The sequence below is a fragment of the Choloepus didactylus genome, chromosome 10 (genome assembly GCF_015220235.1).
Source record: "Choloepus didactylus isolate mChoDid1 chromosome 10, mChoDid1.pri, whole genome shotgun sequence".
Classification (NCBI taxonomy): Eukaryota; Metazoa; Chordata; class Mammalia; order Pilosa; family Megalonychidae; genus Choloepus; species Choloepus didactylus.
The window spans coordinates 97,561,076-97,588,061 of NC_051316.1; the positions used below are offsets into that span (position 1 = coordinate 97,561,076).

At 43.6% G+C, this 26,986-nt stretch overlaps 2 protein-coding genes across 2 annotated transcripts in view; one reads left to right on the forward strand and one right to left on the reverse strand.

Moving 5' to 3' along the window:
- The window catches only part of PSMB7 (proteasome 20S subunit beta 7), an 80,308-nt gene extending 60,752 nt beyond the window's left edge, over positions 1-19,556 (forward strand). Inside the window, exons 7-8 of the mRNA XM_037797886.1 lie at positions 16,183-16,334; positions 19,328-19,556. Coding sequence (XP_037653814.1) covers positions 16,183-16,334; positions 19,328-19,439 — 264 coding nt within the window. The 3' untranslated portion in view covers positions 19,440-19,556. The remainder of the gene's footprint in view (positions 1-16,182; positions 16,335-19,327) is intronic.
- A 1,053-nt stretch (positions 19,557-20,609) lies between these two features.
- The window catches only part of NEK6 (NIMA related kinase 6), an 89,387-nt gene continuing 83,010 nt past the window's right edge, over positions 20,610-26,986 (reverse strand). Inside the window, exons 9-10 of the mRNA XM_037797887.1 lie at positions 25,476-25,589; positions 20,610-22,183 (exon numbers count right to left, since the gene is read on the reverse strand). Coding sequence (XP_037653815.1) covers positions 22,073-22,183; positions 25,476-25,589 — 225 coding nt within the window. The 3' untranslated portion in view covers positions 20,610-22,072. The remainder of the gene's footprint in view (positions 22,184-25,475; positions 25,590-26,986) is intronic.

The following is a 26,986-nucleotide window of genomic DNA, read 5'->3' on the forward strand; positions in this document are numbered from 1 at the left end:
AAATAATCTGCATCTTGATTTTAAAGAGACGATGGACTTCCTTATCCATTTCTTATCAGATTGCTAATTTGGGTTAAAGGTACGGAACTTAAGGCACTAAACATGCACGCTTCATCTAGGTTGTTTTTTTTCTATTACTCAAGCCAAAGCAATATTTGGAATGTCATAGCTCCTTCGGAAAAGAAATAAAAGAAGGTCTTTTATTATTCACTGATTTTATTCCATTGTAGAAATTTTGAATCATAACTACTTATTGAACAGTGGCTTTCTGGGGAAGAGGGGAAAATCCCCATGAATTTCACTGTCAAAAGTAAAACTGTGTTACAAATCCAAGAAGTCATCTGTAGTTAGAGATTTGCTAGCTCCTAAACAATGGATTTTTACTTTTCTTGTATATGTAGGTTAGAGAAATATAAGAAATGAAATATAGGACTGAGTGTTACTGGATGGTAGCTTAGAATCTTATAAGTTTTGCCTTGGCAGGTAATTTGGCATAAATTGTTAATGTAAATCTGGGTTAGTGGTGAAGATGTTATTTTAGTAGAAAAGATAAACTGCTGATTAATTCAGCATAGAACTCAATTACAAATTGAAAGTGTCTCTGTGGGACTCCTGGACCCTAAAGACAGCAGATGTTGAATTGATACTCCAGCATATTTCACAGTGGTATGAAATATTAACATGGTTTATTATACTTGTGTGGTGTGTGATGTCAGAAAGGGGGAGGTGGTGGGCATGTGGGTGTGCAAAGCAGCCAAACATTACACATTTGCTATATACACTGAAGTGTGATTAGGAATTTTAGGAAAGTTTCTTTTTTTTTAAATCAAATAGCGCTGTAGAAAAATTAAGTTTAAATAGCATTTGGGGCTAAATATTTATATGTGTTACCTGTGTAGGTTTATTTGTACATGAAAATTAACATAAAATAAAAACGATAAACTTAGTAACACAGGCATTTGAATGTTAAATGGGACCACTTCCAGAAAGAGTAGGACTGGAGGGCTTGAACCTTATTTCAGTGAGTTGTCAGCTTTCACGGGCTGAAAGTTTTAATTGCTACTGTACTCTTTTTGTGGTTTGTTTGTTTTGTTTTGTTTCTTTGTTTTTTTTTTAAAAAAGAAGTTCTAGGTTTACAGAAAAATCATGCATAAAATACAGTGTTCCCATATACTCCATATTATTAACACCTTGCATTAGTGTGGTACATTTGCTACAATTGATGGAAGAACATTTTTATAGTTATACTATTAACTATAGTCTGTGGTTTACATTAGAGTTCACTGTGTTGTACGGTACTGTATTTTTTTTTTAATTTTTATCTTAGTAACATATATATATACACCCTAAAATTTCCCCTTTTAATCACATTCAAATATATAATTTACTGTTGTTAATTACATTCACAATGTTGTGCTACCATTGCCTTCTGATCTAAAACATATGGTAATTTAAAAATGTCCCTATAGTTTGCACAGACAGAGAAGTTTTGTTTCTAGCCAAAAAAAGCTTCACAGTTTTCATATATCTATCAATTCAAGGGGGGAAAAGTCAGCAAATTTTATGTATCAGAAGATCTGAATAAATGGAACTGCCAATATTTGAAGGGATTGGCAATTCTTAAGTAGAGAAGGATGAGAATAAAGTTGGCTTAGATGAGATATTTCGAAGCCATTACTACTATTATGACAGTCATTTTTTTGGTATGACAGCCTGTATCAAGTCTAGGTTTTGCTAACCGAAGTAAAAACAGTTCCAAAAATAGCCAAATACACCCTGGATACCTTCTGTTTCTGTGGAGTCTTTTAAAAAGTGGGGGGAGAGGTATGCTCTTTTTAAAAAAACTCCTAAGAGACATAAATTTGGCAAAGGCAGAAGGGCACTGGGCTGAAGTTTCTTGGTCCCTGCATCACCAGGAGAACATCTATATCAGCACTGGAGTTGCCAGTAAGGCCTTTGGCAGCTATTGGCCAGTTGTGGTTGCTCAGGGAGATGAAGAGTAGGCTCGTGTCCCATTCGTCTGGGTTTTATTGGTCTGCAGCCGTGGGCCAAGCTCTGTGCCTGGTTACGTTCACAGGAATGAGAAACAGTCTCTTTCTTAGGGACATTTACAGTCTAGTGGAGTGGACAAGCCCTCAAACAATTACTTAAAGTATGGTGTGAAAAGTACAAGAATGGTACATGTAAGGGGGGCATAGAGGTTAACGCAGATGAGGAACTGATGGGGGACTTTTAAGACGGCCTCCAAGAGCAAGTGACTCCTGAATTTTTTGTCTTGGGGTTTGGGGAAGGGGTGGAGACCAAAGAGAAGGAGAGGAGACCATTTTAGACAAGGGACAAGTACAAAGGCATGTCATGTGAGTTCTCTTTCCGTTGTGTAAGCCTGGAAGTTTGGACAGTTGAAACATATTTGGAAATAAGAAATTGAAACTCCAGACAGTGTCTAAAGTTGTCTGGGTGGTCATTTCCTGAGTCAGTGTGGCCTTTTAATTAGCAACTGCTCTTCAGTGCAAGATAAGACCGAAGCTTAGCATCCCTGTCCCTGTGTGTGAATATTTAATTTAGAAAGCTGCCACGTTCCATTAGAGGTGGTTGTGTTTCGGCAGTGGGTGCAGGAGCTGTGTAGACTTTTCAAATGTCCTTTGAGATTTATGTTGCAACGTAATTGGGAGACGCTGGTACTTGGCGTGTTGTGCATGGCGGAATGTGAGATTACCTGCTGTAATGAGACCCCAACAGCATACCTCGGGAAGGTAGTTAAAGTTTTAACCTTAACAGCTAATGTTACTTGTGGGTTTCTGTGAGGTAATTTATACCACTCTCCCCTAACCCTGAATTGTGCAAAAAACAAAAATAAAAAAAATGATGTGAAGTTGTGCTGAGGAGATATTTTAAAATTCCGCCTACTATTACAGATTTTTGAAAAGATTTGCGATGAACATTGTATCTGTAGAACGCAGTCATGCTCATAGTTGTCCCTCCTGTCGTGATGTTGGAATATAGTTTTTCTAAATTCAGAAGGGGTAACTTTACATTCACTGCAGTGATAGCAGAATATTAAAAAGATTTAAGGACTCATTAACTTTGATGCCTTGACAAATACCTTGGCTTCTTTTAACTCAGGTAAATTGAAACGGGGTGATAAAGGAGCAAAGACAGAGGCATGATGGAAAAATGCATGCATGGATTTTGAAAGGGTCTGGTTTGAAGGCTGATTTTTGCCTCTTGTGTACCTCTGTAGCCTCAGTATATAAAATATAAAACTCACTCACAAAATGGGCTTAAGTCAGTACTTCAAGGGATTGTTAGGAGGACCATGTTTGTAAATTGCTGGTCAGACTTAACAAGAGTTTGCGTTCTTATGCTTTAATTACCTCTTCCCCTGAAAGTTATAAAGAAAATTAGTGTGTGTGTCTTGGTCAGTTTTAGTTAAGATTTACAATCCACAATGGCCTGATGTGAAAGTTAAGTTAAATGGTATCTTTTTATTCATATACAGAGTGTTCACAAAACAAGTTCACTCATACTATTTGGTGGTAGGTTTATACATGTATTTCAGGAAACTGTAAACGTTTGAATGTAGTACTTATGCAGTGGATTTGATAGGGATTTGCTTTGGGATTTGAGGAGTATAGATTATGTATTAGAAAAACTCATGAGGATATTCTTAATTTTATCAAATGTAACAAGCCAGATGAATGATACAGAATGTTAGCATGATGTTATTTAAGCAGTATATTTCACAACTGTGAAGAAGTTTAGGGATGAGGTATTTTAAAAAGATAGACCCATGAGTGATTTATCAGTTACATAACTGATAGACTAGACAGGCATCATTAGTAATTTTGGAGACTAATTGTTTGGAGGTTCTCTTGTCTTGGGGGGGGAAATCATGGGCTTTGGAGTCAGACAGAATTGTGGAATCGCAGACCTTCCATTTGTTGGCTGTGTGCCTTTGGACTAGTCATTTTCCCTCTCTGAGCCTTGGTTTCCTGGATTTGTAAAATAGGAATAAGAGAAGTACCTACATTAAAGGGTCATTTTGAAGATTAGTAAGTGGAATAATGTCCTTGGCACAGTGTCTGCATACAATAAATGTGGGAGTTCTCTTTCCGCCTTTTTTTAGAATACAGTTTCTAATGAAATGCATTACATGAAAATGTGCTGCATAGTACACTTCTTACTGATATGACAGTAAATAAAGTGAATAAAGGGTTTGCAGCATCATACTGAATTTTATTTGCAGTGTAGTGGCTACTTAATTGGTTTATTTTGAATTGGGGGTTGAAAATAACGTGTTCATACCCGTTGCCCATTGCATCAGTGGTTCAAAGAATTAGACTTTGCCTTGATAACTGTGTTTGTGAGCATAAGAGAAAAGGGTAGAATCCGATCCTGTTAGCAAACCATCATGGGCGTTCTGCGTACGAGGTACTGTGCCTGCAGTTTCTCCTCATGACCTCCCTGGGTGCTGGCTGATTTTAGGCCCCTTTTGCAAATGAGTGAGGAAACTGGGATTTAAAAATGTTGAGTGACTTTACTACCAGGGTCACACAGTTGGTAAGTAACAGGACTGGATTCATACCTGGATCTTTAGTCTCTTAAATTCTTTGACCCCTCCTCTTCCCCCAACTCCTCCATCACCACATTCAAGATAGTGACTATATCCATCCGCTGCAGAAGTTTCCTTGTGCCCCTTTGTAATCCACCCCCTTTTAAACCTTAAGTAACTAAGAGTTAATTGGAGGTCTGCATGTGCCTGAGTCCAGGGAAGGGTGTTCATCCAGGGGTGTCATAGAGAGGAAGTACCTGAGTTAGCTCCTACTGACTGGGTTTCCCCCATGCAACTGCTCTTGCTTGTCTGCTTTGCTTTGGTGCGCTTCTGTTTCCTCATAGCTTTACTGTGCACATGGCCAACCCCTCGTAACCACACTTCTCTCTTGGGACTTCTCTTTACATTCTTTCAGCACTTTCTTTCCCCGAGTTAACCTCTTTTCTACCATGCAAGAGAGGTATATTTTGAGAGCCCCTGCCACTGACAGAGGGTTGGTTTAGTGAAGGTATTTTTTTCCTAAAACAACTTGAGCAGAACATTCACTGGCTTTACTTTTTTTTTTCTCTTCTTTATTCTTTTTTTTATCATAGAATATAACATATACATAAAAGTGATAACTTTCCAAGTGTAATTTAATGAGTAGTTAGCAAATTTCAAAGAATATTATAGGTTATAGTTCCACAGTTTCAGTTATTTCCTTATTATGAAATTTAACATATATACAAAAAGGTAATATCTTTCAAAATATGATTTAACAAGTAGATATGTAGGAAATTTCTGAAGTTATTATGAGTTATAGTATCATAGTTACAGTTATTTCCTTATTGTGAAATATAACATATATACAAAAAGGTATAGCTTTCAAATTATAATTTAACAAGTAGCTATAGAACAAATTTCAAAGGATGCTATGGGTTATGTTCCACCATTTCTATTCTTTCCTTCTAACTATTCTAATACCCTAGCAACTAAGAAAAAGAAAATTATTTTCAGATTCAGTATTCATAATCCTTTGTTAAATTCCATCTTTTCTGTTGCTATCACTTCCTGATCTTCAGGGATGTCTAGGCAGGGACCACTCTAACCTGTTCATGTTGAAAAGGGTGTCAACTTTATCAGCAAAGGGGACACATCTGGTTGATGTTCTTGAAGAGGCTAATGCCTCTGGGTTTTTGGACTTAGCTGGCATAGAGCACTCGGAAGGATTTAAGTTTCTGACAAGTAAACTTAGTGAGTGAAACTTTTATAGAGTCTTGGATAGGGATCTGGGTATTCTTTAAGGTTTTCGGGACTACTGCTGACTTGGGCTTATCATATTGTGGCCATATGGCATATCTAGCTGAAACTTGCATAGGAGTAACCCCCAGGACAGCCTCTTGACTATACTTGAATTCTCCTAGCCACTAAAACCTTATTTTGTTGGCCTCTCTTTTCACCCTTTTGGTCAGAAAGGTATTTTCAATTCCTGATGCCAGGCTTGTTCCTGGAATCCATGTCCCATGTTGACTAGCTTTACCTTTTATTTTGTCCCTTTTTGGTGACCCTCTTTAGGGTGCCTCCTGCAGAGGATTATCAGTGTGTAGAAAATGTAATTAACTTCATCATTGTCTTCCCATCCATCCACCAGAGAAATAGCTGCCAAGAAGTTAAAAAAACCCTTTCTGTGAAGGCTGGGTTTTGTTCAAAGAGTGGTCCGTGCTCAGGACTGATGCTAGAATTCTGTGTGGCACCCTCTGCTTCTCCCTCCGCTGCACCTCTCACCTGACTGCTGCTTCTTCCTTGCCCACACCGGTCTCCTACTCCTATTGATGAGTCTCCTTGCAGCCTGTCTTCTCCTCCCCATCCTTGCTGCCCCACCTTCGCATAGGAATACTGCCATCACAGAGGCCCTTGGCCTTTCCTCCCTCACTTCTTCCAGGTTGCAGTGTCTAAAAGCACAAATCTAACTATGTCATTCTCCAGCTTAAAATTTTCCACAGCTTCCCGCTGCCTGGTATGAAAGACTGGCTGTCTGTAGGGCCCACAAGGTTCTCTGATATTCAACCCCTGCCAGCATCATCAGCCTCCTCTTAGCCCACTCACCATGTCATGGTTTGTGCTTCACCCACACTGTACTACCTACCTGACCTCACCTTTCTACTTCCCATTTTCATGGCTCTCTCTACTCCTTCTATCACCATCCTTTGGCTTGACTGCATCTACCTGTATTTCAAGACTTGTATTTCAAGACATCGCTTCGCTGCATGAAACCTCTGTTAACCTGTTGTTCCTTTGGCAGATCTGTCTTAATAGCGTCTACCATATTGTAGTGAATTTTTTTTTACTTATTTCTCCCTCTGGACTGTACACTCACAGGCAGGGTCTGTGTCTGATCAGATTAATCCCAGTGTTTGACACATTATGTAGAGAGAGTATTAGTATTGGGGCATTAGTAAATGCTTGCTGAACTAAACTGACCTGTACATTTCTTTCAAAGATATTTACATCATTTGATGTTTGCTTGATTTGTGGTCATTTTTAAACTTCCTAGAACAAGGGTGCTCTGTGCTTCCTTCCTAACCCTTCCGAGCCTATAGAAGCAGGCTCCTCCAGTATGATATACTCCCCATAGTTGCCTTCCCACACACTCCCTGCTCCTGGGTAGTGCTTTTCTGTCCTCCAGACTTAGGAGGTGGACAGGCTTTATGTGGACATGGCTCTTCTGTTTGGCTCAGATCCTGGTTTCAATCTCTGTGTCTGACAGCACTTCATCTCCTTATCCTGGGAAATCCTAGTGCTGTTCTTTTTTATTTTTGTTGTGGCACAAGGAACAAATTCATTTCATTCTTTCCCCCTCTGTTTTCAGGTAGATAGCCCTTTAAGTGTCTCCAGTAATTTATTGGCAGAGTTGTTATTGACCAGGTTGTTTTGTGGAGAGAGATGTTAAGATTTTATTATTATCTGAGGAAGCTTGGTTTTCATTTTGAGGATTGTTGAGCCTATTTCTCACTCTCTTTAAACCCTTCTTGTTTTTTTCTCTGATTACATTTGATTTAATGCAGCCCTGGAAATGTATGTTGGTATACACATATACTGAAGATATGGATTTCTTCTTGTGGAAGCAATCTGTTCTTGTCTCTCTTCGTCTTTTTCCCTCTGGAAGCTTAAGTATTGTTGCTTTTCCTTTCTCTCACAGAATCTAGCGAAACTGCTTGCCCACCACCAATTTTCCTATTGGTGGAATAGGAAAACATGGGCTTTGGTGATGCCAGGCACTAACTTGGTACGAATCCTGGCTCTCCCATTTCTACACAGCCATGTGCCTTTGAATGCATCAGCCAACCGTCCTGAGAGCCTCAGTTTTCTCATCTATACAATACGGATAAGAGGTCTCACCTCAAGAAGTAATTGTGAGGATTAAATAAGTAATATAAATGTGTTTGGCTCAAACCCAGGGATGTGTGGTGGGTGCCCAGTATAGTTCTTTCACATCCTTAGCTCTTTTCTTCTACCTAAGAACTTGCTAACAGTTTCATTTCTGTCAGGTTCAGTCCTACCCCTTAATTACTCACAACAGCCCTTGGACAGAGGCGTTATCCCCATTCTTCTGATGGGGCACCCTGTGGCTCAGAGAACATTAAATACTATGTTCCTTAGTGACCCACCCCTCCTGGAGCTTTCCTTATTCTGTGACAGACTTTTCTGGCACATTGTGTTTGTGCAGCTTCTGGCATCTCCTCTCCTAGCCATAAGTTGTCATCAGGCTTTTGCAGCACTCAGTGACCTGGTTGGCAATTCCTTGAACATGAACACCCCTTTCCATCCTTATTTAAAACCCCTTAAATCACTCCTGTACCCACAGCATGCTTTCTCTCCATCTCTCCATTATATCTCCATCACCTAGGTCTTGGTACCCAAAAAACAAAACAAAAAACTGTGGAGGAAAGAAACGGCAGTACTATCTAGAACCTAAAGATGCACAGTCACTAACTCACCCCCCTCTGTGTGGACGCACATGGCACCAGCTCCAATTAAATTATGCTTAACAATTCCCAGGTGGACTCTGTTTACCCAAACAGTGCAAACCCAAAACAAAACTCAGACGCCCTGCTTTGTCACACAGACCAGTATGAAACAAAGATTAAGTTAACTTTTTCTACTATAAAATACATGGCTATACATGGGATACATCAGACTGTTACATGGTACGGGAAGCATACTGCTTTTGGGGGGACTGTTTTAAATAATTCCTGAACTCTTTCAGTTTTATTCAACCATCAACCATTAATGGCTCCTTCAGGCCACACTGATAGCATAGTCAGAACCTCATCATGTCCACAGGTCTCTACAGGGCCTTGTGTTTAAGTCTCGTAGTGTTTTGCTGTCTTCGAATGCTCTTGTTCCCTGGTCCCCAGTTGGTACTGATCTGATTTTGGAATAACTTCATTTTGGTATTGATCTTTCTCATAATTTTATCTTTTAGTTTGACAAAACCATGGATACATTTGACGTTAATGTTTCTGTACTTATCTGTTTGACATGTATGCCCAGCACTGTTGTGCTAGTTGCCTGGAATGCACCCTTGAGATACACAGTTTTGGTCCTTTCGTTTTTAGAGTCCAAACTCTCATCACACCCTTTCTTGCTCTACTACAGATCATCAGAGCAATAGAATTTTTTGCTGTTTCAAGTTAAAGTGACAAAAGGTAATACAGATTTTACAAGATGAATTTGGACTGCTTCAGTTCTCATTAAGTAAAGTCCTTAGTTGTTAATAAAGGTGCAGACTGTTTTAAACTAAATGGTCCTTGTAGATTCAGTAGCAAATAGCAGAATTGATGAAAGTTGTGTGGGGGCTCAGTTGTGATGCTGTCCTCAGGCTTGGTTGCCTGGAGCAATGGTAGGAGAACCACTGTCCGCTGACTCCTGGCATGCTGGTGGGACATAAAACAAAGGGACACTTCCGCAGTGCCCTGGAAAATGGGAAAGCCAGGGGGACTGTCTTTTTCATTAAAAAAGGCTGAATATTTCTTCCCTTTCCTACTGCCTCAGCTACATATATGAGGGCTGTATTTTCTAGCAGATAACCAATTCTCTTTTTAAATGTTTTAAAAATTTTTAATTAAAAAATGGTTGTTTAAAATGACTTGCCATATTTGTGTATTTTCACATTCCAAAGATGTATCTAAAATAGTAAATTAGGTTTTCACACAAATGCATATTTAATATTTTGCCCATCCCCAATGCAAGTAAAGCACTGTTCAGTATGCATAACTGAACAGTCAAATATAGAAGGTTTATTTAAAGAGTCTTAGTTTGATGCTGGACTGTCCAGGATGCCCATTGACTGGGGCACCTACATTTTACTCTAGTGATATTCCCAATCTAAAAATCACCTAAGTGAGAAGAGAAATTCGGTTGTAGCTGTAGACAAGAATAATGTGCTAAGTTTTTTTGTAGTACTATTTTGGATCTGCACCATAGCTGATACCGAGGTAATCTATCAATTTGTGAGTGTCTACAAAATGCAACTCTCTAGATAACAGGTTTAAAGTAAAGATTTAATACAGTCTCCATCTCCTATGATGTTGCAGTGACAGTTTAAAACTCATTCTCTAAATCTCAGCAGACTTTATAGCTAGCAGTGGGCCAATATAAAGTTTAATAGCATTACAACACATAAATCATCTTTTAAAGATGCTACTAGTAGCTCCAATATTAAATGCAGACAATTGCCTGTGTTATAAATAATTTATCAAACACCATTTCAGATTAGCCCTCCATGCTGAGTTATTTATTTTAGCCTTTTCTGTATGATTCCTAAGGCACTTTTTGAAAGAGCCATTACTGGTCAGTTTAATGAACTTGGGGGTCTGTTTTGTCCCCTCAAGCACTGGGGTACAGCTGTGGTGACCATTACATGGCTGACGTGGACCTCTTTGTGCCTTTTACAAGTGCTGCCCATTTGTCATGTAGCGGTAAATGGAGCTGCACATTGGAGTCCAGGGACACATTGTGTGATGCAGTGATGGAGACAAACAGATAGCTCTATAAAGTGCTGCTTGTCACAGCTGACTTGTAGTACAGTACATCACTCTTATTGTAATCTCATTTAAGAAGCAGGGGTGGCCCGGGGGACTGATACTCCCAGTTAGTTTGGTCTTTGTAGCCATAAAGCAGGAAGTATTCCTTTTATATTCTCTGAACTTTTAGGGAGTGTGCTTTTTGCTTGGATTAATTATTATAGGAACGTCTTCATGGCGCTGTGTGAAGATTTGTCAGCATGTTTGTTTGGACCTCCTCCTGGCCTGGTTTGGTATAGGCCATCTCTGCTTAGAGATAAATTGTGTTCTTTGGTGCTCTTTGGCTTGTTTTATTTAATAAGTTACCATTTATTAAGCAGCAGCTATGTGCCAGTCATGAGAGTATGGGTGCTTTCTGGGCTTCATTTCGAATTCTTGCAGCAATCTTGTGAGGTAGGATTTATTATTGCTGTATTGCAGAGGAGGAGAATAAACTGAGAGAGGTGAAGTGATTTGCTCAAAGCTGCACAGCAGTAGGTAGGAGACTGAGGAGTCACACCCAGTCTGTCTGTCCTCATACCTGCCAGGATGACTTTGAACCTCGGTCCCCCAAATAGCTTTCAGTCACTGGGGTCATAGTAGTCTTTTGGCTGAGTGTCTCAAAGTAAAAGGAAGCTGCCATTGTCCTGAAAGGCCATTTTTCCAGTAGCCAGGCTGAGTCCCACTGGTCCATCTAAACATTGAATCTCCAGGTTCCCTTCTGACGAGCAATGTAAATCCATGAGCAGCTGGTGGGGGGTGGTGCCGGCCTCGGCAGTGGGGAAAAGCATCGCACCTGGGTCTGAGCAGCTGGGGTCATGGGCTCTGCAGGGCCCTAGTCAGAGCCCCTCTCTGGAGCTGTCTCCGGGCAGATGCTGCTCAGGACAGTGGTCACTCTGCATCTTTCGGAAAGGGGAGGTGCAATTTCCCTATGAAGAATGAATCCTAAAGGAAGAAACAATGCTTCCTGCATTTATTGTGGGCCAGAAATGGATAAAACTGTGATGTTCCCTCCACCTTTGCTCTTAGTTTGTGGTGTTTCTTGATGGTTTTTCTAAATATTTGGTAGTATGTGTTAAAGACAAAAGTTGTTTAATTGTGAAATTCTTTTTTAAAGAAAACACAATATGACCATGCCTGCATATGCATCTGGAATTCCTGGTATAGAAATACTGGAGTCAAAGACAATATCCGACATATGAAGCAGTTTCTGGAACATAGTTGGTCTCCATACATATTTGTTGAAGTAATGGGTAGACAGTAGTGCCTTGGTAGTTTTCACCATGTTTTCATTTGAGGTTTTTTTTTTCTTTTCCTGTTGTGGAATTTGTGAAATAACACCTTAGGTCTTAAATACTGATCTCTGACAAATTCCATTGTGGAAATGTTACTCTAATGTCGTTCTTAGCCTGTAGGGAATATAGAGTTGACTTGGTCATGGCTGACCCTCTTTGCTTGTTGGCACTTAGATTGAAGAGATGTGCAGTTTAACTACTGAGAGTGAAGAAAGCTCTTTAGGTGGTGATTTGTGGACAATTTGGGAAACATGCTCCCTGCCCTCAAACATGGAAATGACACGACCTTTGGAGGTTGGCCCGAAGAGAAATTGGCAACCACCCTACTTCCTTACTTGCCCAGGTTCTCAAGATCACTGGTGATGGGGAAGTGACACAGCCCTGAACCAGGGAACTGCTGTCCGCTGCTCCTGATGAGCTGAGGAGCCCCTAACGCAAGACTGAGGCAGGTTACTTGTGAGCTGATGTACTGTGGCATCCTGGTTCTGGAGCCCAATGGACCTGGGTTTGAATAGCAGTTCCCTGTTTACTAGCTGTGCGACCTTGGATGAGTCACTGAATCTCTCTCAGCCATAGTTTCTGATAATACCACCTTAGGATGGTTGAGGGATGTGCATTGACCATCAGAGTGCCTTAGTACTTGGCTCATTATAACAGGTGCTTGATAGATGAAAAGAAGGTTCATTTCATTACATAACATTTTCAGTCCTGTGTATATGAGGGAAAGTAAAAAATAAATAAAGGAGTTGTGAGATTTTCTTCTTTACAGAATTATCTCCCCTTGAATTGGTGGGGAGGAGGAGAGTAGTTTAAAAGGAATATTTTCCTATTTTTAAAAGGCCTTATATTTAAATAACAGCAAGCATGATAATTTCATGAGTAAATCATACATTTAAAAATTTACACGTTTTTAAGTTTTATAAATTATCTACTCACATTCCAGAATATTTGCAAAATAGAGGAAGAATCACCTATAATTTCATAGCACTGTCACCATTCTGGTATATATGTACTATATATATATCTCCATATCCCAAATCTGAATGACATTAGATCTGCATGTTGAATATCATGTGACTATTTCAGTTTCCTTTAAATCTTCCTCCATCTCAGTCCCCAAAGAAAAAACAATTTGAGAAATTTAAATCTACAGTCCTAACTTGCATGCAGGATTTGTGATGCCCCGTAGGTACTGCTGACTGGCTCAAGGCACCAGCAGCGGTGATGAGAAAAACAAAGCAAAGGAACTAATGAAACAGCCAAGAAGCAGAGGGGAAGGGGAGACAGTAGATTGGGAGCAGAGGAACAAGCAGGGTGCCTTCCCTGCACCTGTGCATGCATGCATGTCTAGGGTCATTTAATAAGTTCTTGATTTCTAGGGCTTCACTTTTGTTTTTAATCATAAAAATCTACTGACCACTTTCAAAGAACCAAGTTGGAATAAGGTCGCATTCATTAAAGTGGTTGGTTTTTGCTATTTGCATAGTAGCAGCTGCCATCTCCATATCTGTGTTCTAAGATGCTTTCGTCGGCAATGCACTGGATGCTTTACTGGTTTCCAGTGAGGCTTTTGGCCTCACAAAATGTTGGAAATCCCAGGAGAGAATTTCCCGATCAGGGGAATTTTGTTTGAATGAATTCTTATGGGAGCCGTACATGGACAGAGAATAACTGGCTTCATTTGGCCCCACTTATGTGCTACTGAGAAGGTGAACAAATCCTGGTGGGATAACGATCATAATAATCTCCTAGTCCTTGCTACTGGGTTATGAGGATCCCATTTTCAGCAGAGCTTTCTCTCTCCTTTTCTGAGTCCATAGAGGGCGCTCTTGTCCCTGGAATCCCACTTCCTGGTTTGGGGCAGGCAGAGGAACAGGAGCCCTGAATGGTCTGGCAGATCTCTCACAACTTGAAGTCTGTGAGCCTGCACTTTGAGGATCCTGGGCAGGGGTTTGGGTGGGGGATCAGTGTTTCTCAAAGGGGATCACTTAGATGAGCCCTTAGTTTAGCTTACATGCTTTATGGGCTCTCATGCCCTGGCGGGTTGGATTCCCTTCTTTGGAAGGTTAATTTTTTCCCTTGTTGCTTAAAGAGCTTGAACTTGGTGTTCTCCCAGTCCTGCCCTGCTGCCTCTGCTGCCTGCCTTCTGTTTCACTGCTCTGTTTTCTGAGGTGCCTGGTGCATGGCCTGTCCTTCAGCCTTTCCCCAAAGCCTTCACTGTCCCGGGCAGTGCCCCTGCAGCTCCTTGTCAGTTACCCATTAGCCTTTTAGTTACTTGGGTATGATGCCATTGTAGTTACTTGGGTCTGATGCCCCTACTGGGCTTTAAGCCCCTAGAGGGCAGTGACCTTGGAGCCTCAACCATTTGTGCAGCCCCAGCTCCTACCATAGGACCTAGCACATAATGGGCCTTCTTGGGTGAAAAATGAATTAATCTGCTTGTTCACTGGTAACTGTTGGGACTTAGATTTGCTTCTTAATGAAGCAACTTTGGTGAACTTGTTAGGCTTATTAGTGGGAGAAGACAGATTCTCTTGGACAAGAGGCTCCACTCTTGGCTCTGCCAGCATTTCTCCAGAACTGCTGTTGTGTTTTGATGTTAGTTTTTCCCCATGATATTTACTTTTTTCATTCTGTGACCAGGAAGCAGGTTCCCGCCGTCATCGGACATTTTAGATCAGGGGTCAGCCAACTACAGCCAGTGGACCAAATCCAGCCCACCACCTGTTTTTGTTAATAAAATCTTATTGGAATACATTTTGCTGGAATACAGTTACACCTCGTTTACTTCTTGTCTCTGGCTGCTTTTGTGCTTCAGTGACAGCGACTATATGCCCACAAACCCTAAAATATTGACTACCTGGCCTTTTACAAGAAATGTTTACTGGCTCCTATTTTAGGTGATAAATTGCTGTCAGCCTGTAGTTCTCAGATTTATGGTGATCACCTGACTGTGAAGTGGTGTGGTGAAGAGGGGATGTGTACATAAAGGGGTTGAGATGCCCAGCCAGTTCCCCCACTCACCAGCTGCGGACCTGGGCAAAAAATCAGGTCATTTTGAGTACTTTTCTTCATCTGTAATATAGGCATTGAAAAAAATGCCTACTCACAGGTGATTTTTTTTTTAATTAAATTCAGTTTTATTGAAATATATTCACATTACTTACGATCATCCATGAACACCCAAATCATCCCCCCCATCCCGCCCTATTTTTCATTCACTTTTTGTCCCCATTTTTCTACTCATCCATCCATACACTGGATAAAAGGAGTGTGATCCACAAGGTTTTCATAACCACACTGTCACCCCTTGTAAGCTACATTGTTATACAGTCGTCTTCAAGAGTCAGGGTTATCTTCTTGACCAAAAGGGGGATGTGAAAGGAAATGAAATAAGCTTCAGTGGCAGAAAGATTCCAAAAGGAGCCGAGAGGTCACTCTGGTGGGCACTCTTACGCACAATATAGACAACCCTTTTTAGGGTCTAATGAATTGGAATAGCTAGCAGTAAATACCTGAAACTATCAAACTACAAACCAGAACTCTTGAATCTTGAAGATGATTACATAAAAATGTTATCTTATGAGGGGTGACAGTGTGATTGGGAAAGCCATATGGACCACACTCCCCTTTGTCCAGTGTATGGATGGATGAATAGAAAATGGGGGCAAAAAAGAAAAAGGCATCCAGTGTTCTTTTTTACTTTAATTGTTCTTTTTCACTTTAATTTTTATTCTTATTATTTTTGTGTGTGTGGTAATGAAAATGTTCAAAATTTTGGTGATGAACGCACAACTATGTAATGGTACTGTGAACAAATGAATGTATGCTTTGTATGATTGCATGGTATGTGAATATATCTCAATAAAATTGAATTAAAAAAAAAGTCAAGGCTACTGGCTTGGAGTTGGATAGTTTCAAGTATTTATTTCTAGCTATTCTAATACATTAAAACCTTAAAAGTATTACATATATAGTGCGTAAGAATGTCCATCAGAGTGACCTCTCGATTCCATTTGAAATCTCTCAGCCACTGAAGTTTTATTTCACTTCATTTCGCATCCCCCCTTTGGTTAAGAAGATATTCTCAATCCCACTATGCCGGGTCCGCATTCATCCCTGGGAGTCATGTCCTGTGTTGCTGGAGAGATTTACACCCCTGGGAGTCAGGTCCCACGTAGTGGGGAGAGCAGCTCACAGGTGATGTTGAACACTATGAAAACACTTGAAGGACTTCAGAGCAGGGCCTCATCTTGGCTGTGGACATTGCTGTTGCCATTCTCTTTCATAGGAGGAGGAAGCCAAGAAGCTGGTAAGTGAAGCCATTGCAGCTGGTATCTTCAATGACTTGGGGTCTGGAAGCAACATTGATCTCTGTGTCATCAGCAAGAGCAAGCTGGATTTTCTCCGCCCATACGCAGTGCCCAACAAGAAGGGGACCAGGTAAGTGAAGGGGATTAAAATCTTCCTTGTGCCTCCTGACTTCCATGACCAACCTTGATATCTCCATGGTGGCTGGACAGAGTCTTCTTGATTCTTTCCCATGTTAAGTAAATCCAGTATTTCCCCAAGTCAGCCTTATACAACAGATCTTTGAGTCATTACTTGTGTTATGATTGTGGGCTGTTGGCCAATGTAGAAAAGTGATTTAATTTTTAAAATAGTGATGGGACAGGTGATGTGAGGCCCAGGAAAGAGCCCTAAGCTAGAAGTTGGTGGGAAGAGGTGGGAAGAAGTGGGAATCATCTGTTGTCCTTTTCTCTTAAAGAATCCCCTGAAATTCTATATGAAATGCCATGGAAGGTGCATTTTTCAGGGCAGACAGCCCATAGCTTTTTCTCAGAGTGATCCAAGACTTCTCAAATGTTATAAACCATTGGATAATAGTTTCCAAAAGTTAGCTTTTGGTGCATTTCTGCTGTTTCCTACTCTAGAGAGAATCCTGCCCTTTTGCCCGTGGGAGCCACATCTCAGTGATATGACCCAGGGGGTGGGGGATGAGGTTTTAGTTGACTTGCCGAGCAGAACCTGGTGGCTAGTGTGTGTGCAGGTGAGCCTAGACCATCCTGTGGCTTCTGAGCTTGTCTCCAGCTGCATTCATCTGATGTGGCTGGGCCAAGAAGGCTTGTGTAGCAGAGCAGTAATCATAAACTGGGCCTCCTATTTAGCCCCACAGCTAGGCAAGGACATCACCTTCTGTAATGCTTGCTTTTAACCTTCACCCATACTCAGTCTTCATATCAGATGTAATTCACAAGAAAGAACATTCAAACTCAGCAGGTAGTAGTTGTAGTTTGCACTCAAAATTGTGAAAGTTGAATGTGTTCTTGATGGGGGGTGAGGGGTGGGGGCAGCACAGCAGGAAAGAGCTCTGGCTCAGGGTTTGAGGAAATGTTTGTGACTGGCTTGGTGACTTTGGGCAAGTCAGTTTCCTTGTCTGTGAGATGATGGAGCTTGACAAGGTGAACTCTAGTGATTCCACGAAGTTCCTCAGGCCGTTAGCAGAAAGGTGAGCAACCTTCCTGGCCTGAAGCTTTGTTGAGGGAATGGGTTTTGCTGAGCTCCCTGAAGACCTGAGCCAAGTTCCCCTGCATGGCCTGTTTCACCAGGTATTGGCAAGATGTTGCATGACTTGAGCAAATCTGTGTTGAAGAGGCTGTGAGTGGGAGGCAGGAATGCTCACACTCTTTTCACACTGAATAGTGTCCTAGGTGAGAATTCTGGAAACCACATTTGAGACAGTGCAAAGTAGTGTGTGTTGTTGCACTAGGACCCTGTGCTCAGCACTGAAATTCTTGTCCAGAAGGGAATGCAGTAGCGGCATGTCATCTTTGGGGCATAGGTTACTCATCTGTAAAAGAGACTGTAAACACACAAGAACCAAAACAAACAACCCAGTCAACTAGTGTGAAGATTCAGTGAGGTGATATGAAGGTGCTGGGCACATGGTGGGTGTGCAGGGACCTGCCCTCTGGACAGAGCTGCTCTCCCAGTGCCTTGGGGCAGAGGGCACTGCACCAACAGTGTCCATACCCTACTGGATCTTAACTGTCATCTTTTCTGCTAGTGACTGACCGATTGGGGCACTGCATAGGTTGGGGGACCCCTTTCTCAGAGTGGACAGTCAGGATGGGGGACTGATACCAGTGCAACCCTTGCCTTAAAAATTCCTGTGGCCTCCTCTGGCTCTCAGCCCTCCACAGCCTTGTTTGCAATCCATATTGTTTAAGGTAGAAGCCACCCCTGCAAGCTGCCAAAACCAGGCACTGTAACCCAGGATAGTGAAGAGGCTCTTGTTCAGGCCTCTTGCAGACATTGGGGTGTGGTTCAGATGAGTCAGGCATACAGTAGGAGCCACTTATGATTGGCTCCAAGACTACCATCTGGCCAAGTTTCCAGTCTGCTGGGGAATGAGAGATTTCCTCAAACCAAGAAGGGGGGGGATTGAGGCATAAAAATGCTGCTGCCTGGATCCTTTAAGAGAGTATGGTGGGATGGGAAGATTTTGCAAAAATAAAGGCAAGTTATTCTTTGCTGCCCAAGCTCCTGAATTTGACGCAGAGCTCTTCAAGTCTTCCTTTCTCTCTCTCTCTCTCTCTCTTTTTTGCTTCTTGATCCTTCTTTGAGCCCAAGTGCTCAGTGAGAGGATGGGTTTCAAGGAGCACATGGCCATGGCACAGCTAGCAGCCTTCTGTTACATCGTACTAGGCATGCCAGGTTGACAGAAGCAGTGTCCCAGCTGGGGACATACCAGAGGAACAGTTGGGTTAGTGTTGCTGTTTGACAGTATCATAATTCCTGGCCCCAGTGTGAGAATTAACAGTTCAAATATGTATCTTACAGACTGCCATGTGCTCGGAGAGACCACTGTCAGATTTGCTCTAAGAAAAGGTGTTGGTGTGTCCTAGTGGTGATCTACCTTGTCCCTGTAGAGACAATTCTCTCTCCTCTCTTGAGTGTGGTCTAAAGTGACAAGTTTGGCTGCAGATGATTTTTATACTGTTCATGCTTTCAAATGTTTTTAAAACATTTAAGCCAATAGTTAAGTCATCCTTGTTCCTACACAAGGGAAGAGTGATCACAAACATAAATGTTTATTTTCTGCTGGTTACTGAAAGGTGCTTGAAACTTGAAGTCAAATGACCAAATATTTTCCAGCATCTACTGGGGATGTGAGGTGGGGAAGGAAATGTGAGTGCCCCCTTAGTGCCAGCTGCTTTCTGCATATCTTTTTAAATGTGCATTATAACTACACTCGAGAGATGCTGAAATTGAGCCTTGAGGGGGGTGAGCCGCCCTCCCGCTGTGGTCACAGAGCTGGGGTTCCAGGCCAGGACAGCTCGCTGCCTTGCCTGAATATTTTTCACTCTCTTCAGCCCTCAGTGGGGCACCTTGAAGGGAAATCTAACTCTGTGCTTTTGTTTTTCTCTCACTAGGTTTGGCCGATACAGTTGTGAGAAAGGGACCACTGCAGTCCTCACTGAAAAAGTCACTACCCTGGAAATTGAGGTGGTGGAAGAAACAGTCCAAACAATGGACACTTCCTGAATGGTCAGTGGCCAGTGGTTACTGCTATAGAAGAGTGGGGTATTGGAGGTCCCCTCTGTAAGACATTCATTCAGCCAGTGCTTGGTGAGTGAAACTCAATAAAAAATGAAAACCAAATTCAGTGGCTGAAGTCTGGAGGCTATGTGGGGTTTTTGGCTGTTGAAGCCTGTTGACCTGGCCTCCCTTTCAGGATGAGTACCAGTCTGGGTTGTGGAGGGTGTCAGAGCAAGGTAGCATGCTTAAAGCCTCAGGAAATCTGGTTGGGTTACTTGGATTCTTCAGGTGAACATTTATACCCATCCCTTGTACTACTTAACTTTCTCTTTGTTCAAGTTGACCCCAGGCTTTTTTTTTTTTTTTGGATGGGTGCAGCACAGAAGCCAAGTAGGAAAATAAAGAAATAGACAAAGATTAATTCCCAAGTTCAATTTCTAGGGTCTAGTTCAGATCTAAGTACCAAGAAAAGGGAGTTGGGGTAGGTGGACAGTTTTCCTAGTTTTCCTTGCCATGGCATCATGAAATTGGGTGAACTCCACTTTGGCTAGTTTCACAGAAATCAAAAGGAGTGCTTGTGGGTTTATTGTTTTGTAATAATTAGGACATGGTCATTTCACAAATACTCATGTCTGGTGAATGGTTAAAATTGTAGGCCCCCTGATGATTAAACAGAATTGTTCTCATGGTGTTGAAAGTGGATGGAGTACAGAAAGCAGGTTCTCCTGTGTTCTGAGGCTGATTCTGCCAAGAAGTGGCACAACAGGGGCTCTGAGACTGTAAGCAGAATATTTGCTCAAAATCTTTTTGGGCTCTGAAAAACTTTGAGTGGTAGGTGCTAGGCAGGAAGACAGGGACTTGACTCTCCTGGAGAGAGCATTGTTGGGGGACATGAGAAAGACGCCCAGTACCGTGGTCTGAACAAACCCATTCTTAGGCCAGTTTCCCTTGTTACAACCAGCAGGAGTGGTGTGGGTAGAACAGTGAAATTATTTAGTGAACCAGCTTGGCTGATGATTATCAGAATTATCTAGGGAGCTTAAAAAAATTCCAGAATTACTCAGAATTACTGGGAAGTTGTTTTTAAAGATTCCTCAAGAAACTGTGCTGCTGACGCTACTGGTTTAGAAGGAAAATATGTGAAGCCATTTACAAATTATCCATAAATCATACTCATTCACAGACACCTCTTACCCCCCAATTTATTTCAAACATGGAGAACAAGTACAAAGCAAAGGTTTGTATCTGAAGAAAATATCTCAAAACCTACAGTGTTACAGCAGAACAGAGTTCACATGTGGAAAAAGAGCAGTGTCCCAGCCCCGACTCCTTTATTCCCACGAGGCCTGGTCAGTGAGTGTACCGGGGCCAGCCAGGTGATGTCAGCAAACACCTGGCCAGGACATCCCACAGCCCAGAGGGCTAGACTGTCACCAAGTCAGTGGAAGACAGTTTACACCATTTGAGGATTAATTTGAGTATAAAAACAAAATTCAGACTATTTCCTTCAGAGCTTGAGTTTTCCGTAAGTTCACATTTATAAATTAGTCTTCACAGTTAATCCTATCTGGGAACAAGAAATAAAAACACATCTCTGGTTTCCTACACATAAACAATTGTACGCTAATTCTTGGCTTATACAGACCATGGACTTCAGTTTTGTGAAGAGGTGAGTGGCAGCTACCATTTTTGGAGAATCCACACTGTACTAAATAACTTGCATATTTTATTTCAAATTCTGTCAGCAACCTTGAAGGTAGGTATTATTAGTCCCATTTTACAGATGAGGAAACTGAGGCTCAGAGAGGTTAAGAAACTTGCCCAAGGTCATGATAAGCAGTTGCAGACCCAGAATTTGTACAGAGAATAGCCTGGGCACAAAGCCCTTGTGTTTTTTGTCTCCCATGCTTCTTTCCCACTGAGGAAAACAGTTTAACACTGATAATGGAATCAAGCAGATGAGGAAGTGCCTGGTACACAGCAGGTGTTCAGTAGAAGGTGACTGGACCAGACTGCAAGGATAGCACTCATGGCTTCCAAATACCATTTGCCTTTTGAAGCTCCATGTCAGATGCTGGGTTCTCGTTGTCATTCATCAAGTTCTAACGGAGACAAAACTACTAGTAAAATCTCCACTCTACTGGGGAAAAAAAAATCCGCTTTAGCCCTTTACAACAGAGTAAATTAAGCACACAGCTTGATTGTTTGAAAAGACACTAAGAACTAAACTGAATTGCTACCAACCATTTCAAAGGCCCCCTACACAAATCAGCTTCCTGCAATTCTGGTAGTATAGATGTTGACAAGTCACTGAAGGAATTATCTAAGGATTCACATTACAATCCAGATATAAGGGGTCCTTCAGTGGCTCGCGGAGCCACCCATCCATGTTAACAACCTAGCCTGGGTTGTTCACAACAGTTTAAAGAAAGAACTTTTGAATTTGACCATCAGTAATGCGTGACCAGTGCCCCTACCCCCCAGATGTTCTGCCATCAGCATCTGTGCTAAAAAGCCTGACCCCCTTCAGGGAACTTGCTGAACCTTTGATGTTCTAGGCTACCAGGTGGCCACTTCAGACAGAAGAAGACTCGAGTCAAAGTGGTGCTGGCTTCTTATAAGGCACGATGCATCCAAATTCAGGTGCTTGAAGTCCAGACATGCATCTGTTTGGCAACTTGGTGCACGTATCCGATGTCAGGTCTCTGGCCTGGGTCAGGGTAGATGCACATACTGACGAGTTCTCGTAACTGCAAGGGAGAGAGTGACTGTTATTCTGAAGAAGGCAGCCTTGCTGAGCTCTGCACTCAGCACTTTTACCTGCTTTACCCATTTAATCCTCATGGCAACTAGAAGATGATCTGAGAAGGGAAGTGATTGGTGCACAGTCACACAGCTTCCAAGGGATAGCCAGGACAGTGTTAGGCCTGGCTGGCCCCAAAGGCCATGCTTTGAGAACTCCAAATAATTTTGAACTTTTAACTGTCCACTGGGCAAATCTGTTCCCGTGTGAGTGTGAGTGTGTGTGTGTGTGTCTGCTGTCAGTCATGCAGATGCCAAAACCAGAGGACAAAACTCAGGGAAAAGGCTTATTGATCATAATAAATGCATTAACATGCAGCAGGGCTGCAGTCTGCCCACCCCCTGGCCTCTTTATTGTGCTCATGAAAGCCAGAGCTTTTAATTATAGACACTGGAGGCTGCTCCTGCCTCGAGGTGGGGGAGGGGGTGCCTTGAGCCTCTGATCACCTCACATTCTTCAGATAGCCAGAGTGCCAATTATTTTAATGGTAATTAAAATAATGACCTTAAAAAGCCTATATCTTAACTTCCATCTCTGGGCTCACTGCAATGTTTTTCATTTAAATACTTGCTATGGAGGGGCTGGCTGGCCCTGTGGGGTCGTGATGGGTCCAGGGTCACAGGCCACAGCAGAGGGGAGGTCCTGAATAAGAAGGGGTTCAAGTGGGCTCAGTTGCCACATTCTGGGATTCTGGGCAGTGAAGGGTCATTCCTGTGGCCCAGGGCTATCATACAGATTCCCCAGTGAGGTGTTTTCAGACTGGGTGAGCCAGGGCTGCGCCTCTTGCAAAATAAGGGGCTCATCCAGATCCAGGATTTTCCAGCTGGTCTCTGTAGAGCCTTACTAAGGCAGCCCCTTCAACCTGTGCTTGTGTCTTTTGGGGGGGGGGGGGGCGCTACTGTTTTAAAAACACTGGGATGTCCCTGACAGAGGACAGCTCAGCAGCCTCATCAGATATTCCTGGAGTCTGAGGTCGCCTATGGATGAGACAATTCTTTTCTGAACCTTACAATATTCAGAGTAAAGTAGGTAGCTGTGGTTGGCCTCTGACAGGTTAAACATCCAAGAAAACGGATTAAGGTGATGTCTCTGTGACCTGAATTGCTCGCTTATGAGCAGACGACAACGTTGGCAGTAAGTGTATATTTGAAATTCTCATGAATCAAACATTAAGAAGCACCTCACGTGCATCAACGTAAGACCACCTGCCTGCCCTGGAAGTGTGGCACAAACTGCTGGGAACCGGGTGCTCTAGGGAGTAGGAGCTCGTGAGGACTGAGCGACTGATTCGGGAGAGAAGGGGGCTGAGGGCTTCCCGTGGTTTTGTTCATTTCAGCCTCATAACTGTGAGGCAGAGATTACAGTTCCCATTTGCTCTGAGGCAGAGAGAGGTTGTGATTGCTCTGCATTGCATGGCTCCAAGTTTCTTCCTTCTAAGTAGGAAAGAATTTAAAATTCAAACAAAAGATGAGAAAGGAAGAACCAAACACAACTATTAACTTTTTGGTAAAGAAACCAAACTAGTTTTTCCTTTCCTGCCAACTTATGCGGCAGAGCCTAAGTCCTTCCTCCACAGGTACACGTAAGAATTTTGCAGGCCACTGAAACAGAAGCCAGGGCTGAGAGGAAGGGGGCTCCCGACCCTAACTTTCCGTCCTCTGGGGGCCCGCAAAGCCAGTGAACATGGCATTGACCCCTAAGGCTGCTGGAGAAGGGGTGCAAAGGCCAGGTGGCCTCTGGTTGGCGGGGCCTGCCTGGACACAGGGTTGAGGTGCCTCGGGAGACTTTGTTTTCCACCTTCGGCTGAAAAGGCCTGGGCCCCTGGAGGGCAAGGGCTAATCCTTCCAAAGCCTCAGAGCCTCAGCACGTGACTAGTGAGCTGCACCGACTCACCCCAGCTGGATGATCGGCTACTGAAGAGACATGCTGTCAAGAAACGGGGTGGCACAGTGGTGGGGTGCATTGTGCAGGCTCAGACAGTAATCTGGGTTCCAATTCTGCCCTCACCACTTAAAAGTTGCATGACCTCCAGCAAGTTACTTAACCTGTCGGGTCTCAGTTTCCTCACTGGTGAAATGGAATGACATGAGGATTCAACACAGCAAGTCTAATTAAACATGAGCTGTTATTATCTATCTTGAGGCAATGGCTTGTGGTCCTGTGGGGCAGACTCGGGAAGGTCTCAGATTCCCCTTCACACCCATAGCACTGGAGTTAAGCAGCTTATGGTGGTTGAACATTTACTCTGAGCCAGGCTTGTGCTACATTCAGTAGAGGCCACCTTGGATGACGATGCTAAGTGCTCAGTACGTGCTAGCTGGTGCTAGGTTGAGCACATCACACGCATTACTGTAATTAGTTCCCCCACCAGTGCTGTGAGGTGGATTCTAGTATTACCCCATTTACAGATGAGGAAACCGAGGCTCAGAGAGGTGAAGTGACTTGCCCAAGAACAGTGAAGGGCATGTGTGAACCTATCTCTGTCTACAACCTTAACCACTGCTGTGCTGTACAGCCTTCCAGGTGTTGAGCACCTGTCTTTCAGAACCATTTCGGCCTCACAATTTATCCACGAAGGTGGAATATTAGCACTGTTTTCGAGATGATGGAACTGAGGTTCCACGAGATGACGCTCACACACCATCTCACACACATCTAACCATGACAGCCCAGTGCCAAACCTGTCAGAGCCTGTCTCCAGAGCCCCTGCGCTGAATATAAAGTGTTGAAAATAAAAACCCCAGGTGTGACTTAGTTCTGTTACAGTACAAGGGAGTTGGCGCTTGCTGTGGTTTTGTGTCACGGGAGCAGGAGTGGCAGCCACTGGTGGTGTGGGCAAGATGGGGCCCTGCCCGCCTCCCGCCTCCATGTGTGTCTGGTTCACGGTGTCTAAAACCACGCAGAGCCGTCCCTGGCCAAGCTCCTGGGTTAGGAGCCAAACGTTGGCAGAAGTGTGCTGATGGGCTGCTTGTTCCTGCTGCTAGTGGGCAAGCTGCATTCCTGCTGTCAGGGAGCCCATACCGGTTGGTGCCTGTGAAGCCCCTCTTTGAGAAAATTAATCTACTTTTTTCTCTTCTGAGTCACTTTCCCAGAAATCTTCCCTTATCTACTCTATGTGAACCAAAGCTTGACCCCATAGCTGTGGCAGTTGGGAACTGCCCCTCCTGAGCCCCTGCTGGCCGCGTGGGGCTCACCAGGCCTGGTCCCCGGCTTCAGCCACTGCCAGGCAGCAAACTCACCTTCTCAGAGTAATGTTCTCCAGGGAGAGGCGGGTAGTCACACTGCTCGATCTTCTGGCAGAGGGAGAAGAGGTTCATCTTATCTCCATAGAAAGGGCTCTGGAGAGCTGCCATCTGCAAGGGGAGGGAGACGACAGAAATTAATTTCCAGCCTGAGGCTGACAAGGACACGAGAGGTGAAAGGGGCCCCTCCAGATGGGGGTGTGGTCCTTCGCTGGTTCTGGGTTTGAGGGGCCGAGTCCCCGCGACTTGTCCAGCAGGACTTCTCCTAACCCCAAGGAAGCTGGGTTTCAACAGAAAAGGGCGGTTTTAACACAATCCTTGAGGACCCCATTTGTTTTTTCTTCTACATGAACAAATGGGGACAAGGATTTCAGTGACTAATCTTCAGTGGCAGTGAGGGAGGGACAGCCGAACACGGTGGGCCAGCAGGGTGCAGGCCCCTCCCCACCTCACGCCTCAGCCCTCAAGGAATGGATCTGGTCGTGTGCATGTAGCAGATGGGGAAACAGGCTCCACTTGCTGGAGGCGGCGCTAGGATTTGTGCCTTGGCCTGGCAGGTTCTCTCTGGTATACCACCTAATTTATTTAAAAAGCAATTCCAAAGATAAATTTAGAAAACTACTTACCTAAGGACTAACTTGTGGGAGAAGGGGTAAGGGGAGGGGAGGCATTTCATATTTGCCTTTTTTTAAGCCGTTCTCACCAGGCCATTTTAGAGCTTTTGTCTGAAGGTTTGAGAGCTCAGGGTGGCGGCGGCTGCGGACTGTGGAAAGCGGCTGCCCAGACATGGCCAGGGCGGAAGGCCGCTGGCCTGCTGGCTGCCCCTGGCTGCAGGGGGCCGGAGACCCTCTGCTTCAGGGGGCTCCAGGGAGGAAGGGAAGTGCCTGGCTCTGCAGTTGTCACATCTCTGCCTGAATCCCAGCTCTGCCACCTGCCTGCTGTATGGCCGGCCTTGGGCAAATCAGTCCTTTTCCTGATCTGGCCTTGTTGGCTTCCTCATCTGTACAAAGAGAAGAGGCTCCACCCTGCGGAACTGTAGTGAGGCCTGGACTGGCACATGGAGGGGTGCTACAAGCATGTCTGTCCCCATCCCTGGGGACAAGGGCCATAGAACCTGGCTACACCCATGCCCACCCTGAAGGCACTGGGGAGGGAAAAGACTGTTGGGTGGTAGCCCCAGTGGGTCCTCTCCCAGTCGGGGAACACCAAGCCTCCTTCTTGAGGGTGCCTGGACTTCCCCACCCCACCATTCAGAACACTGATGAGGGGATCTCTTCAAAGGGGGTGCTGCAGAAGCTAGGGAGCAGCCGCGTGGCTACCCAGCAAGGTGCCGCCAGCCCCATCTGCTGATTATAATGGGATTCACGGGCTTCTTGTCACTCCCGCTCACTGTTGCCTGCCGCCAGAGGATGGCTCAACACCTCCTGCTAATGAATTAGCTGTGCCCGCCCTGGTTCCCTTCTGAGGAGCTGGCTGCCAGGGCCATGTCACACGTGCACCCTGGTCAA